The sequence below is a fragment of the Diadema antillarum genome, unplaced genomic scaffold, assembly GCF_040938485.1.
Source record: "Diadema antillarum isolate AM-2024a unplaced genomic scaffold, OU_Dant_1.0 seq00000804_RagTag, whole genome shotgun sequence".
Lineage (NCBI taxonomy): Eukaryota > Metazoa > Echinodermata > Echinoidea > Diadematoida > Diadematidae > Diadema > Diadema antillarum.
Genome location: NW_027271686.1, coordinates 572,254 through 586,053, shown reverse-complemented (window position 1 = coordinate 586,053; position 13,800 = coordinate 572,254). Strand labels below are relative to the sequence as shown.

The 13,800-nt window shown below is 39.4% G+C and overlaps 1 protein-coding gene across 1 annotated transcript in view; it reads right to left on the bottom strand.

Annotated features, from left to right (window-relative positions):
* The window catches only part of LOC139739547 (uncharacterized), a 60,245-nt gene extending 49,934 nt beyond the window's left edge, over positions 1 to 10,311 (bottom strand). The window contains exon 1 of the mRNA XM_071650149.1: positions 9,842 to 10,311. Coding sequence (XP_071506250.1) covers positions 9,842 to 10,091 — 250 coding nt within the window. The 5' untranslated portion in view covers positions 10,092 to 10,311. The remainder of the gene's footprint in view (positions 1 to 9,841) is intronic.
* Positions 10,312 to 13,800: the final 3,489 nt, after the last annotated feature.

Sequence of the window (13,800 nt, the reverse complement as noted above, 5' to 3'; positions counted from 1 at the left end):
CACCGCCCTAGGTATATCATATGACAAATAAAACATTCTGCTTGAGTATCTTGCATAACAGCCATTCAACATTCTTATATTCATATTTTCTCTCCCTAGCAGATCAGTGTGAGCATGCCTCAGTCATACCAAGTTTGTGAGATGACAAAAGAAAAAGGTATGTTTCTATCAGCTGAAGAATTTAAAAAAGAAAATAAGAATTGAAAAATAAAAAAGATTCCTCATTGCAATCAGGTAACAACAGGAACATTCTTGAGATAACAAAACTATTAAAAAAAAATATGTATATGAATAAATTGTAACTGGCATCATACCAGTAATGCTGCAATAGAACAACCTGACTTGAACATTTGCAGGCTATTCTGAGAAGTATGACATCTGTCAAGGGCATTCAGGGATAGTTAAATTCCCATGACATTTTAGAAGAGCAAATTATGGACATGGATGGTGATGTTTCACATATTCCATTCATGATAAAACTAAAGATAAATGGAACACTGTGCAAATATGCTTTCAACAAGATTGTCATTTGATGAACAAACCTAAACATTTCATATGCCTTGCACATTTTGTAGATCCATGAAATGAATAAGGAGTGATCAAACTAGCTCCACATTTCAATATCCACATCTTTTTACCAATCATGGTCTTTGACAATTTCTTTTGCAATCTTATTCTAAATTTCCTATTCCACACTATCAAATGAACCTCAAAAAATTACTGTTGCCAACTTGCCAACTGAAATTAAAATTCACTTCACTGCCTCCATATGTAACCCGCTACAACAAAAGGATCCTAAAGTTGAGGGAGGTCAATTTTCTGAAAATGACATGACATTACTGCCTTACTCTTGCGCTTTACAGCAAGACTCATAAATGTACTCGGGTGCAGAGATATTGATGATTTTATTAGACCATGTTGAGTGGTCTAGGAAATTAGCATTTTGAGAAAACCTTCTTCAAAATTTTCTTTCCCACGTAATCGTGATCAAGGGCGGGTAAGACAGTTTTCACCTCTTGACAAAAGAAGGTCCACTCATAGCAACTTCCATGATGTTCATTCAAGCTTAGTGCCAGCGGTCTATGCACAACCAATCAGTAACTGGGATGCCACACTTTGACCAATAAGACTGCTCCCTCATTGCTACACTAGGGGGCTATCTGCAGTGCTAAATCCAAATCTTCAGACATTTTTCTGTTCCATTAAAAGTCAGAAAATCATGGCCCAGAAAAATGCTATTTTCTTGCATTTTCTTCTATCATTTAGCTTCGAAAGTTTGGCAGATGATAGACGAAACATTAGACTATAACATCATGCCAACAACAGAAATTTGATGGTTTTGACCAATTTAGATAATCTGACTTCAAACTTGATTTTCTCGGCTGAGCCATCAGCTACTTTCGGATACTTTTGTTGTGGCGGGTGATATACAGTGTGCCTATTATAGCACATTTCAGAGTGTTTTAAAGCACTCAAAGCACACCATTCCCTAATTTGGTTAGTTTCTAAAATAGAAAAAGAGGGGTGAAGGTAGTGACATAGAGTGCCAAATCAAGTTGAAAATGACTTACCTGAAATACACTTTGCGTTGAACTGAAAGGTTAAGAGCACTCTTGTGGTTTCTACAGGGAATCACCAACAACTCCATTGCCAGAGTTGTGACCTTTAACCCGTTGAGGACAAGTCCCGAGTAAACTCAGGCAGGTGTCTATGGGAAATGTGTGTTGTAGCAAAATCAGTCCCATCCCCAACGGGTTACTTTGATCTTTTCCCAATACCGGTAAATACATTTTACAAAACATCTATTTCATAATATGTGGGACACTTGCACAAACAGTTACTGTCCTCACATTCACAAAGACATTGTTTGTTCATATTCTGTAAATGTTTACACTGACTAAAACTACAACTGTGCAGCTCACATGCCACTACATGTGTATGAAACAGAATTGAACCCTGTCAGTCAAGAATCAGGACTACATTCATACTATACCAGTTTAGGGGATGCACTACCTACTTTTTCATTCTTTTTTTTTTGGGGGGGGGAGGGAAGGGTCTTAGTAAATATTCTTAGTTAATATTCAATTTCTTTATAGCCTTCATATGAAAAACAAATACAAAGCGATGCTGAATCTCTTACATACACCAAACAATTGATCCTCTATTGATTACACACAAGCTGGCAATCAATTCTGTTTGTTGTCGTTCTGCAATTAGCAGAGATGCCATGAAGATTCAATATGCAATTTTTCTGAAACTGGTGTTGTAACTGACCCCCCGTGGGATTTGAATGGCTGTTATTTGCAGCAGTACACCTCCAGGCCATTTTTCTCCCCCCCCCCCCACATCAAATTACTTATCAATGTTTCCGTGGCCTTTTCTCTTCGGCGGCGGTTTCTGGTTGCTGGGTCATGAACATGAAACGCGCTTTTGTCCAATCTCTCTTTGCCTCCTTCTCTCTCCCTTTACCCTAAATTCTTGGTCTCTCTCTCTCACTTGTATTTGTCTAATGAGTCACTCTGCAAATACAATTTTTTTTTCTCTCTCTCTGTCTCTCTCTGTCCTTTGCAACTTACACACTGTACCCACATGCTCATGGGGCCAGTAGCATGAGGCATTGTCACGTCGACCCCTGTCAGTGGAACACCATGGTCCCTACCTCGGCAAAAGCAGTGACAGGGCCCCGCTGTGCTCCGCTCTGAGTTCCCAAAACTGATGTGTCAATTCTTATTTTCCTCCTTTCCCCATTTGCAGCTCTAATGTGGCTGGTTTTGAAACTCTGATACTCCTGTTTTTCGCACATGCATGGTGAAAGGTAACCGACCAGAATAGAAACCACGGGAAGCAAGGACAGTACACACAAGAGCTGCCTTGCTCACACCGTGTGTTTGCCAAGCCAATGTCTCACCCTGTTAAGGCAACTGCGTAAATTTCTGCATCCTATTTGGTCAAATTACGATAAATCAATTATCGATGTAAAATGCTTTGGTCTTACATTCATGCCAAGGTGAATCATACTTCGTGAACAGGAAAAATTGTCTGGAATGAAGAATGCAGCATCTCCCAATATGGGCTTTCAAGCTAGGTTCCTCGTGAACGGCTATGTAGATAAAGGCTCTCATCTGTAGTTCTGACATTATTTCAAAACAAGGTAGTGTGGTTCGCTTTGACTTTTGCAGACAAAAAGCATACTGCAGGGTTGCAGCATTCTTTGTGTGACCATAATGTTGCAGCAATGTATAGCGTGGACTTTTAACTTGTTGCCCACATCTCTCTTTCTGTCTCTCTGCTCTGCCATGGATGTCACTGCCCATTGGCGATCATTGATGCAGTACGCCTCCTTCAGCTCCTCTGTCGCCTCACGAGTGCAGCAATGTGGATGCTCTTTCGCCAATTATCCCAGTCATTGTGGAAAGGAAAGTGAGATACATGTTGTCATCCGTGTGATCTTTTGCCATTTACAGTTATCCAGTCAGGATTAGATGTTCCTTTTGCCTTTTCACATGACGTGACCCAAAAACTGCATCTGTTGTACCCTGATGGTCGAGAGCAGCTCACTTTCTGCCGATGCCATCTCTAGCACTTCTCCATTTAATATTCTCATTCTCCTGTGACGTAGCAAACCTCAAGACTTTTTATCCTGAGTCTTGTCACTTTATTAATTGTCCATGTTTCTGTGTCATACCTCATAGCTGACCAAATGCATGTTCTCAAGAGCTGCTTCCTTATGACGATGGACAGCTTATTTGCATGGAGGAACTTCAAATCGAGAATATTTTGCAAGCAAATTCTCAGGTTCATTTACAAGAGAATATCATGAACAATGGTGTGAAATTCTTAGAAATAACATTTGGGGTTTCAGCCAAAGGATAGTGTTGTTTTGCCTTTCATTTAGTGCCTGGAATTATGTTGTGCATACCACACTTGCAGAATGCTTTTCTTAGGTACCAATTTCTCTCTACAGAAATAATCCCCAATTTTACTGAGCTTAATACATTCAGTGAATAGATATGTGGACATTTCTTTCATCTGCTCCTGAAAGCAGAATCTAAAATGACTTGAACCTGACAGCAGATCCTCAAAGAATGCTTTTGAAATATCTGACTTTCAATAGAGTTAAAGGACCTGCTATACACTTAATGCAGGATTATCTTACATTTGGCTGCTGACTTTGACAATGAAGATAAATGCATTGGCTTCTTTCTTATCCCTTTCTCCCTATCCCTCTACCCCTTTATAACTTTGGGTTCCTTTCACACTTGCATGCCAGTACATGCAGTCACACGGATTGGTGGTACTTCAACTCCACCGAGAATAGCTATCACACTGTTGTATAAGTTTCAATCGCATGCTTGTAATTCAGATTTCTGCCCACTGGGCTAGCTTAGGATCCATTACATTAGCTGCCCGCATGAGGTACAGCAGCGGAGCACTGGTATCAATAGTAAAGGCAAAACCCCCAGCCATATTTTTTTTTTAAATTCAAGCTGGGTGACACAATCATGACTTGGCCAAACTCCCATGGCAGTGGGGGCACACTTCAATGCCCTTAAAAGCTGCAGTTCTTCATGTTCTGTATGGCAAACCCTGTCTCCCCCTCCAAAGGAATATGGTAGTATGCACTGAATGCATAGACCAAGATTTCATTGACCCTGGTATATTGGAATTGCCATGTAAGTGAGATTGAGATTGTTGACTGCAGGGTATGAACAAGAGGTAAAAAAACCCTCAGAACTCTGGTGGTAATCTGCCCATTACACATCACACAAGTACAACATCCCCTATAAACTTCACACTCATGAGACTTGTAGGGGATCCCTATTTGTGAGCAGCAGCAGCAGAATTTTCAGTAACTTGTGCCTGTTGTGATAAATTGCTGTAACTTTTAGAATTTAAGATTCAATGAGATTTATGTTGTTAATACTTCAAAAACTTAACACTTTTATCGATACATACAACATCTTCCTTAACATGCGTATGTTTAGCAGAGATGTACACACAATGACATCAGAGTCATTTTACACTGGCCCTTTTTGCCTGCGAAATTATCTGTGGTTGTCTCAAATAATTTAAGAGCAATTTTCATGTTTCAATTGATAGGTTACTATCACCCAAAGCAGAAATTATTGAACTATCTCACATTAAACTGGTAGTGTTGTTTTTTATTTCCTACTTCTTCTTTTCCTTCTATTAAAGGTTTTGTATGTTATGATAAGAAAGTATATTCAGGAGCTTATTCAGTGTCAAACAAACTTTATAATTGTATGTCACATAATTCCACCATGAAATGAATAATGTAACGACCATAATTTCAGGCCTCATCACTTTGAAAAGTGATTTAAAAATGCTTCCATAGAAAGATAGGGTAAATATATAGCACATCTGGTACCTGTGAGCAATTTGTTCATCTTACGTACACACATTGCCTTATATGCTGTATGATTATCATGAATGGACGGGAGATTCTGTAGTATTTGTACAGTTTACTTGGGCCCTGGTGGAGTCAAAAGATGAAGACAGTTTTTCAAGGATCTATTAAACTCCAAAGTCTTTGTTTCCTTACATTCTCCTTGAGAGCATAAACTGTAAAAAAATTGTCCAATCCCCTGGGTAGAACAGCAGTCTTAATCAGCCCATGATTATGCAGTTGAGATGTCCCTTCTCTGGTGAGATATTGCTTAAGAACCAGATAACTAACTGGCCTGGTCAGAAAAAAAAAGGGGGGGCAGGGAGGAAGACAAGGACTATGATTGATTTGTAACTGTCACTTCACTAGAGGAGGATGGAGATCAATGACAGCATTATCTCCAGAAGATTAAGATGTCTATGATACACGCCTGCTAATCCCCTTGAGGTCAGAGAGGCATTCACACTTGATGCCTGTCAATTGCCAGATTTCAGCCAGCCACAAAGTAATGCATTATTCAAAGTTCTACCCCACAGACAGTAAAAGTGATACTGTGGAAGAACATGAAACATGACTACTCAAAAGGTTAAATTTACTTTGTTTAGAGCAGCTGTGATTACAATGCTCTTTGAAACTGTTCCATTTTGAATGAGGTCTGTCGCCCATCTTTACAACCAAGGCAAAATGTTACTCTTACAACACCACAAGCAAAAGTACCTGCAATATCTTTTGGGGTCTTGTAAATCAAAGTAAGTTGTACTGTGCCATGTCCAAAATGTAGACAAAGTGTTAGTACTAGCAGTGAGGAGGAATACTTCCCTAAAATTCTTACATGAAAATGATGAATTATGTACAGACCCCATGTGTCGGCAAGGCAGAAGAAATCATGCAACTGGCAACTGTAGACCAAAACTCTATTCCTCCACAGGGCAGAAAATTCAACCTGCACTGTGAGGCTATCAGTGTTTGCCTAGAGCTCAAATAAAAAGGGGAAAAAAAAACTTGCACATTTGACCGCGCAATAGGTGCACCGTGTGTGCGTGTGTGAACAGTGCAGAATGCTGGGGACAAAAGACCATTTACACACCTGCTGAACTCCGTGTGACTTTGCACATGTTTGATCAGAACGCAATTTATAATTCCAACCGCCCTATTCACACACTTTTCCCCTCTTCGGTACTAGGACAGTCAGACCACAAAGCAGTATAAGATCACTGACCAGTTGCTGTTGTCACTTTTCAAATTAAAAAAAGAAAAAAGTGATTGACAGAGTGTACTCATAAAAACTCTGAACTTAGTCTAGTATACTAATTCTCTACAAAAATGCATGCCAAAAATCATTGTCAATCACTTTATTTTTACAAGTAAGTTTCCATGATTCCAGTGATTTTAGCTGCAATAATGGAAGAGAGAGAGAGAGAGAGATTCAGTGTACTGCATACATAGAGCATGAGTCCCATGGAGTGACTGGGCCAGATAAGAGGAGGTAAACATTGTTACAGTTTGATTAACAGGATTAAGACAGTTGGCCTGACCAAGGTTAGGGCAACATGTGAATAAAAGGCAACTGCTTGTCATAATCTTACAGAAACCTGCTAGTGCAGTGGGGGGAAAAAAAAGAACCAAACATTGAAAAGGTGTAACTTTTTAAAAGGACCGTTAACGTACCTGCACCTACAAGTTTTTATATGCAACAATTATTGTACAACTGAGTGAGATTTGCTTGTATGGCTTGATTGCTTGTGCAACGTTTAGGTCTAAACATTTTCATACTCTGAGTATCTGCATTATTGAACTATTGTGATGGAAGAAGTATAAAGAATGCCATTGTTTTTTATCTGTTAATACTGTGTATGAAGCAGAAAGGTATTGTGTGATGCCATGTCTTCCGTTGAACCTGCCAAAAATTGCATTGCTTGTCTGCAAAAATACCTGGTACATGTGTGGACACTTGCCACAGCGACGATTTCTTTGAGCCAATCTTTCCTTGAACTTAGCTGCATCTAGGCACAAGAGCAACAGGTTGCCTAATTAACAGTCTTGTGAATATCACGGGGCACAGCTGAAAATTGACAGGATCAACATGAGATGTCAGGAAGGGTAATTTCTAATGAAAAGTGACCAAAAAAAAGGAGAATGTGTCAAAAATCTTTTTGAGGAAATGATCATCCCCCCCCCCCCCCATCCTACCTTGCCGATTTGTATGGCTTCATAACAGAATGGTTATACTCTATAGAGCTGGCAAATGTTCGAATTCAACAGGCATTGCATTCTCTGTGGTAGTTTTTAAAAAAAAAAAAACAGCTTATAAAGTGAGATAGAACTCTCAATGCAGACATTCTCTCTGTTGCTGTATTTATTTTTCTTAATTCAGGCATATGATACCCTCAGGATATGTTGAGTCCATTCCTTTGTGTAAATCCAGAAAACAGCAGGGACCATTTATGTGCAGGACACAAGGAGTTTTTTTCTTATGTTAGTCATGTGACAACACAGTCTTGTAAGCTGACAATACTAGACATTAATCCAGGTTTAAAAGATAAATCTGTGACATTCAAACAGTCATAATATTACTAGCTGTCCAATTTTAACATGCCTTCTGCTTGCTTTTATCAATATTTTTTTCTTTGAAGCATCATTTTCTTCAATTGTGCACCACTGATTTCTTTATCTTTCCAAAATTTGATGCAAACTATTGATACTTCACATTACCACTGATCAAATCACCGTCTAGTTTTCACCAGACTGAGGTAGTGACAATTAAACCTATTTCCATACAGCTCACATTCATACGGAACAAAATAATAACCATCATAAAAAGACTTCTGTCTAGTTTGCTATGGGAGCTTGCAGCTCCTTGATTTCTGGTTGTGGGGGACGACTTCAGATATGAACGTGATTTCAACTGTACTTCCTCTAAACAAATGATTACCGGTATTCAAATGCAAGGTCTTAATCATACCATACTTGTTCCATCTTGAGGTGTAGGGGATTTAGAGATCTTGAGTATCATTCTGTATAGCCATGACAACAAATACCCATGACCAAACACACATAAAATGAGTTGGACTGCACAGGCAATATCATTAGGAATTTATGACTTCATTTTTTTTTTTAACACTGATGTGGGCCTACTGGTGTGTAACATATAACAAATGTGTAGGTATCATGGCAATGACTATGGTCACAGCTGACAGCTGACTGATAACTATACCTAGACATTGGTATGTTAGCTGTACACACTAATCATGTTAATGTTAAGTGGCAATAGAACTTTGCATTATATGTGTAGGGATATTGGAACTAAACAAATTCTGTCACTCTGAGTATGAATTATCATTTCCCTTGATTTCTTCCAAATCAATTCACTGCAATATATTCAGTTAGAGTTCTACACTAAATTCTGTAATTCTGAGTTGCCATTTTAAATAGATCTTCTAGTCCCAACCAAAAAGTAGAAGTACAGAACATTTAAATTAACTGTGCGCAAAAACTTACACAAGATGCTCAAGTTGATATAATTCTGTGCTTTGTAATTGTGCAAACATTGACTGATGACCCGAAACAGGTGTCAGTTTACTAGTACTATAATGTTCCACACAAACTTCATAGAAAGTTTCAATGATCTTATTTGAGCACATGCCTTTCCCTTGCTTGGGCCATGGAAGCAGACTCTAGTAATATTCTCTGGGTAATAGGCCCTGCACGGAGGGGACATGTATCATTGCATGGTCAGAATCCTAACTCGGATTTTGTTCTTTCCTGTCTGCAGTACAGTGCTGTGGGAAAAAAAAAAATAGAACCAAGATTCCATAAGCTACGGGTAGTAAGATCCTAGACCTGCTGACAATCTTTGTAAAATGCCAGCGAAAAGAGCCTTCCAGTTCTTTTCTTACTTAACTTTTATTTGAAAAGAGCTTGTTTGAAAGGCTTCCCAGCAATGCTGAAAAGGGGAGAACACTCTTCTGTACGTTAGCTCTTTGTTTACATGCCCACGGGGTGTGAGCGCACGGTTTAACTAGCATGGACATCGTTCGCAACCTTGCTAGCATTTACTAATATGAAGAACCAAGAAAGCCCCTTCGTGAGTCAAAGTACCGGCTGGCGAACCTTTGCGAGGTTGTTAAGCGGTGCGCCGGGGAGCGAGTGGACCATCGCATAGATCTGACCCGCCAGTAGCAGGGCCCTCTGCTTTTTCTGCTTCTCGAAATGCCTTGTGCGAAGTTAGTGAAGCTTGGACGGATCCTTTCATTAGGTTAGAATGAGATAAAAACCAGGCATTTTATGATGCGGGTTTATAACTCCCGAGACCACTGATGTCACTTTTTTTTAGACTTGTAACGTTAGATCTTCCGATGAGATCGGCACTTCTTTTTCCTATACCAATATGATTTTGAATTCTGCGTTATCCACTTGCAATTATTTCAAACTCACCTGGCTGAAGAATTGTGGTAATGGGTCCCTCGATATTATCCATATCTATATTTGCAGAACCTGTTCTCCTGTCCGATTCGGAGTCAGCTCTCCGGTCATTTTCCGGACTTCTCGTAGTAGCATCCATGAAAGGGTCGGTGTCGACAAGTGGAATGTGGTCATCCACAACATACACTTCGACACTCAGTCGTGGCTGTGTCCATAACATGATCCATACTAAAATCCATACCTCCGTTAGTGGGGACCGCATTTTGGCTGGACGAACATTGGCGATTATCCTCGCACGCCGCGGTAAGATTAAGAAGTTTCCAAGTTTTAACAATCACATCCAAGGATCAATAAGGACTGCGATAAGTAGGCATCTAACTTGAAAACTGGCAGAAGCTAACGACGTTTTAAAAAGTACCTTTCAAGTCCATCAATTCACATTCATATCGCATCAGCACCATATACCTGTAGCAAGCTTGCACGAGAGCATGCTCTCTATGTGCGTACTACTATGCGTCAACGATATCCAACAATCAGTTGTGGTGTTTCGTGAGGCGGGGCCTTTTTTCTACCCCCTTTTGTTATGCGCCGCAAGCTGTCAATCAATGATTATCAAGCGTTCCCGCTATGGAAGCCACACCTCCTATATTGTCAAGCGGACGAATCAAACGCAAGAGCTCTTCCGACACAGTACAATTTGTGGGCGGGGCTCACTTCACTCGAGAAAAGTTTTGAAGTCGATCAGTCCATTTCGGCATTTTGCGTAGTACTGTATATAGACCGAGGTCTCAGTGATTGCTCGGGAAGTTACAATCTCGTGCTTCCAACGTTGTTTTGTTGATGCGGTTTTTGTTTTCTTTCTGCACGTTACTACAGTACACGTACTACTCCGTGTCAGAGCTCCCTCTTGAAAGACAAATCGAACGAGTTGACGCCGAGTGATCGCAATGAAACGGAGAGAGAATAACATTCACGAGTGAAGATGACGACTATTAGATCAGTGGATTGATACTCAGATATGTCAGATATACAGCGAATATTCAAGGACAATTTAGCACGTTTGTACTAGTATTTTATTTACTTTGTAAGATTCCATTTGATTCAAACGACAGTGTAATTTCCAGTGGACTTTTGACGTGTCGTTACTCTTATTGCTGCCATTTGCTGTTGCTTGAATACTTTGAATAATTTATTTGTATTTCATCAAGATTGGTTTGGTTTGGTTTGGTTTATTTCTGCATTTTCTTTCTCCAAATACAATAACAAATGCAAACAAAGTGACACAGAGTATGCCAAAAAAAAAAGAGAGAGTATAACAAACAAATCAAGATAAGAAATGTCAATTTCATAACAACATAAGTCTGTGATAACATATAAATCAAAGCATCATGTTAAGGCATGCTGTATTTATATATGAATATATATCATAAGATGATCTTGAAAGATGACGATTTCATGGGAAATTCACATAATTGAACAAAATTTCACTCGACAAAATAGTTATCTGGACAGTGAATGTCGCACATGAGTTGACACTAAGGTTTCGTCGGGAAGAAAAAAAAGCCTGAAAGATTGGTAACACGCGCACACACTTTAGACCTTTTTACACTTGTGTTTCTTAACCCCTTACTTTCTGTGACCCAGGACTATCGTTAGTCCCGTACCAATTTTTTCAGCTTTTTACACTCGCCAATAAATCCCGTACTAAGCTCTTGTCCTGGGCTGAGGAGAAAACTGACCTTTTTACACTCGTATTTCTTAGACCCGGGGGTGTTTCATGAAACTTTTTGTCTGTGATTTACACTGACAACTGTTGAAAGCTACTGAAATCCTTGCATCTGATTGGCTGATAGCAAATTTATCGGTGAAACCTCCGACGAACTCGTTGATGTCACACCCCCCTGTACTTTCCAAACGACATGAATATTCATGATTACGCTGTGCACTGTACAAACTACACGCACGCACCGGCAGCACTTGATTACCTCGTTTCTGATTGGTCAGTGGGGGATCGGACTTCGTCTCCGTCGCTTAGCTCCGGATTACTTTTTCGTTCTGTTTACACTCGCTTGCTTGGCACCGCAATTGCGGTACTAACCCTGCTATTTTGCAGGGCCAGATAGTACGGGATTATCGGTGGGGCTAGCCCACTTTCGCAAAAACAAGTGTAAACAGAAAATGGGCTAAGGAAAGTCCGGAACCAACGGTGGGGCTAAGGGGGGGGGGGGGCTTAGCAAGTGTAAAAAGCCCTTTATTAGACACACACACACACATTCATAAATATGACCATACCATGCATCTTCACTAGAGGATGTGAATACCATTTCCTCGCTCTGACTTTCCACCCGATATTGCACGACATACTATTCATTACATTTGATATATAGTTCAACATACGTTACGGTATTCTATCGCTGCATTCACATACGAAAGAATCGATGCAACATTGGCTAAGGTGTGATATTCACTGTCTCACGATACCTGCTTTTTTCTTGATTTGTCTTTTCCATCATCCCTTTTATTAAATTCATTATATATATATATATATATATATATATATATATATGTGTGTGTGTGTGTGTGTATAACACATATTGATAAGATTCCGTTTATTTCCAAGACGTGATGAACGTTTTGCTTCCATCTTTCACTTACATCTCAAAGATAATTGATCTTTTCCTATTTTCATCTCGTCTTGTCTATAGCATGAGTCCTTCGTCTTGTAAAGTGCAAAAAGTGTGTATTTTGTCTGTAAGTTTACAAACTATTATCTTATTATGAAATGTAATGATTTTGACGTTGTGGTTGATTCAAAATTCAAAATTCCCGACTCATCTCCTTATTTATAAACCATTGGAAGGAGATGGGGTATAGAGTTGTTGGTCAGGATCTTTTTCTTTACCACCAAAAAAAGAAAAAGAAAATCATGTAATTCAATTTGTGTTAACAAGACTAAAGTTTGATGGATCTACATTTTATCTTGTCATTTAATTCAATTCATATTAACAAATCACAGTCAGGAGCTTGCTCATGATAATTTTTGTAAACAACATATCAACATGTTTGGCGCGCAGAAAATTAAATGGGAAGCGCAGTGTGACTGAATATGGCGAGTGTCGGTGAAAATTGGTTGACTGGCACGTGCTTTAGTGATATGTGATTTCCAGGACACGTGGCTTTGAGTATGGGCGGAGCATGGGTAACCCGTGGTATGTTCTTTTTGTATGACTGTGACATCTTCATGTTGATACTGTTAGCGATACTTCCGTTTCTCCGGTATAGTTGTGAACACGCTTGAACGGCTGATTTTATAATCGATTATTGGCGAGATAAGTTGCACGTCCGTCTCCATCGAAAGCCGGGTCAGAAGTGGTTCGTTAATTTATTCAACAAGTTGTTAATAAACCTCCCATTGAAATGTGTCAAATATGTTGGTGTAGATGCCTATTCTGTAGTTGTATCATGATTTGTGGTTGGTTGAACTGGCACCTCGTGACATTCACTGCTTTCCTTATATATAGCGCATGCATGGTCGGTTATCCTAACCATCAAAGAGATACAACATATCAGATGTATACATTCTTTAATTTACAGTAACGAAAATGGTGAATGCTCGGTCATACACTGTAAAGTACCATGCCTGTAAAGTGAGGATATAGGCCTATAGTAGTGCATTTGAGTAATGATCTTATACAGTAGACCCTATGGTAAGTTTTCGTTGAAAGATTTTATTCATCTTTGGCGTCGCGTGTACACAGGTGTATTGTTACTTTGCATACAACCATGTATGTAAATCCGAAACCAACTTACCGGTATGCATGGCGGCTAAATGTGTGTAACTTCATTTATATATCAACGAAGATCGCTATCAAGGACGTTTCAGAGAATTAGAGAAAAAAAGAAAGGGAAAGGTATACATATCATATCCTACGCCATCCAGCTGTTAAAAAGAAGGAAAAAAAAACCAAAAC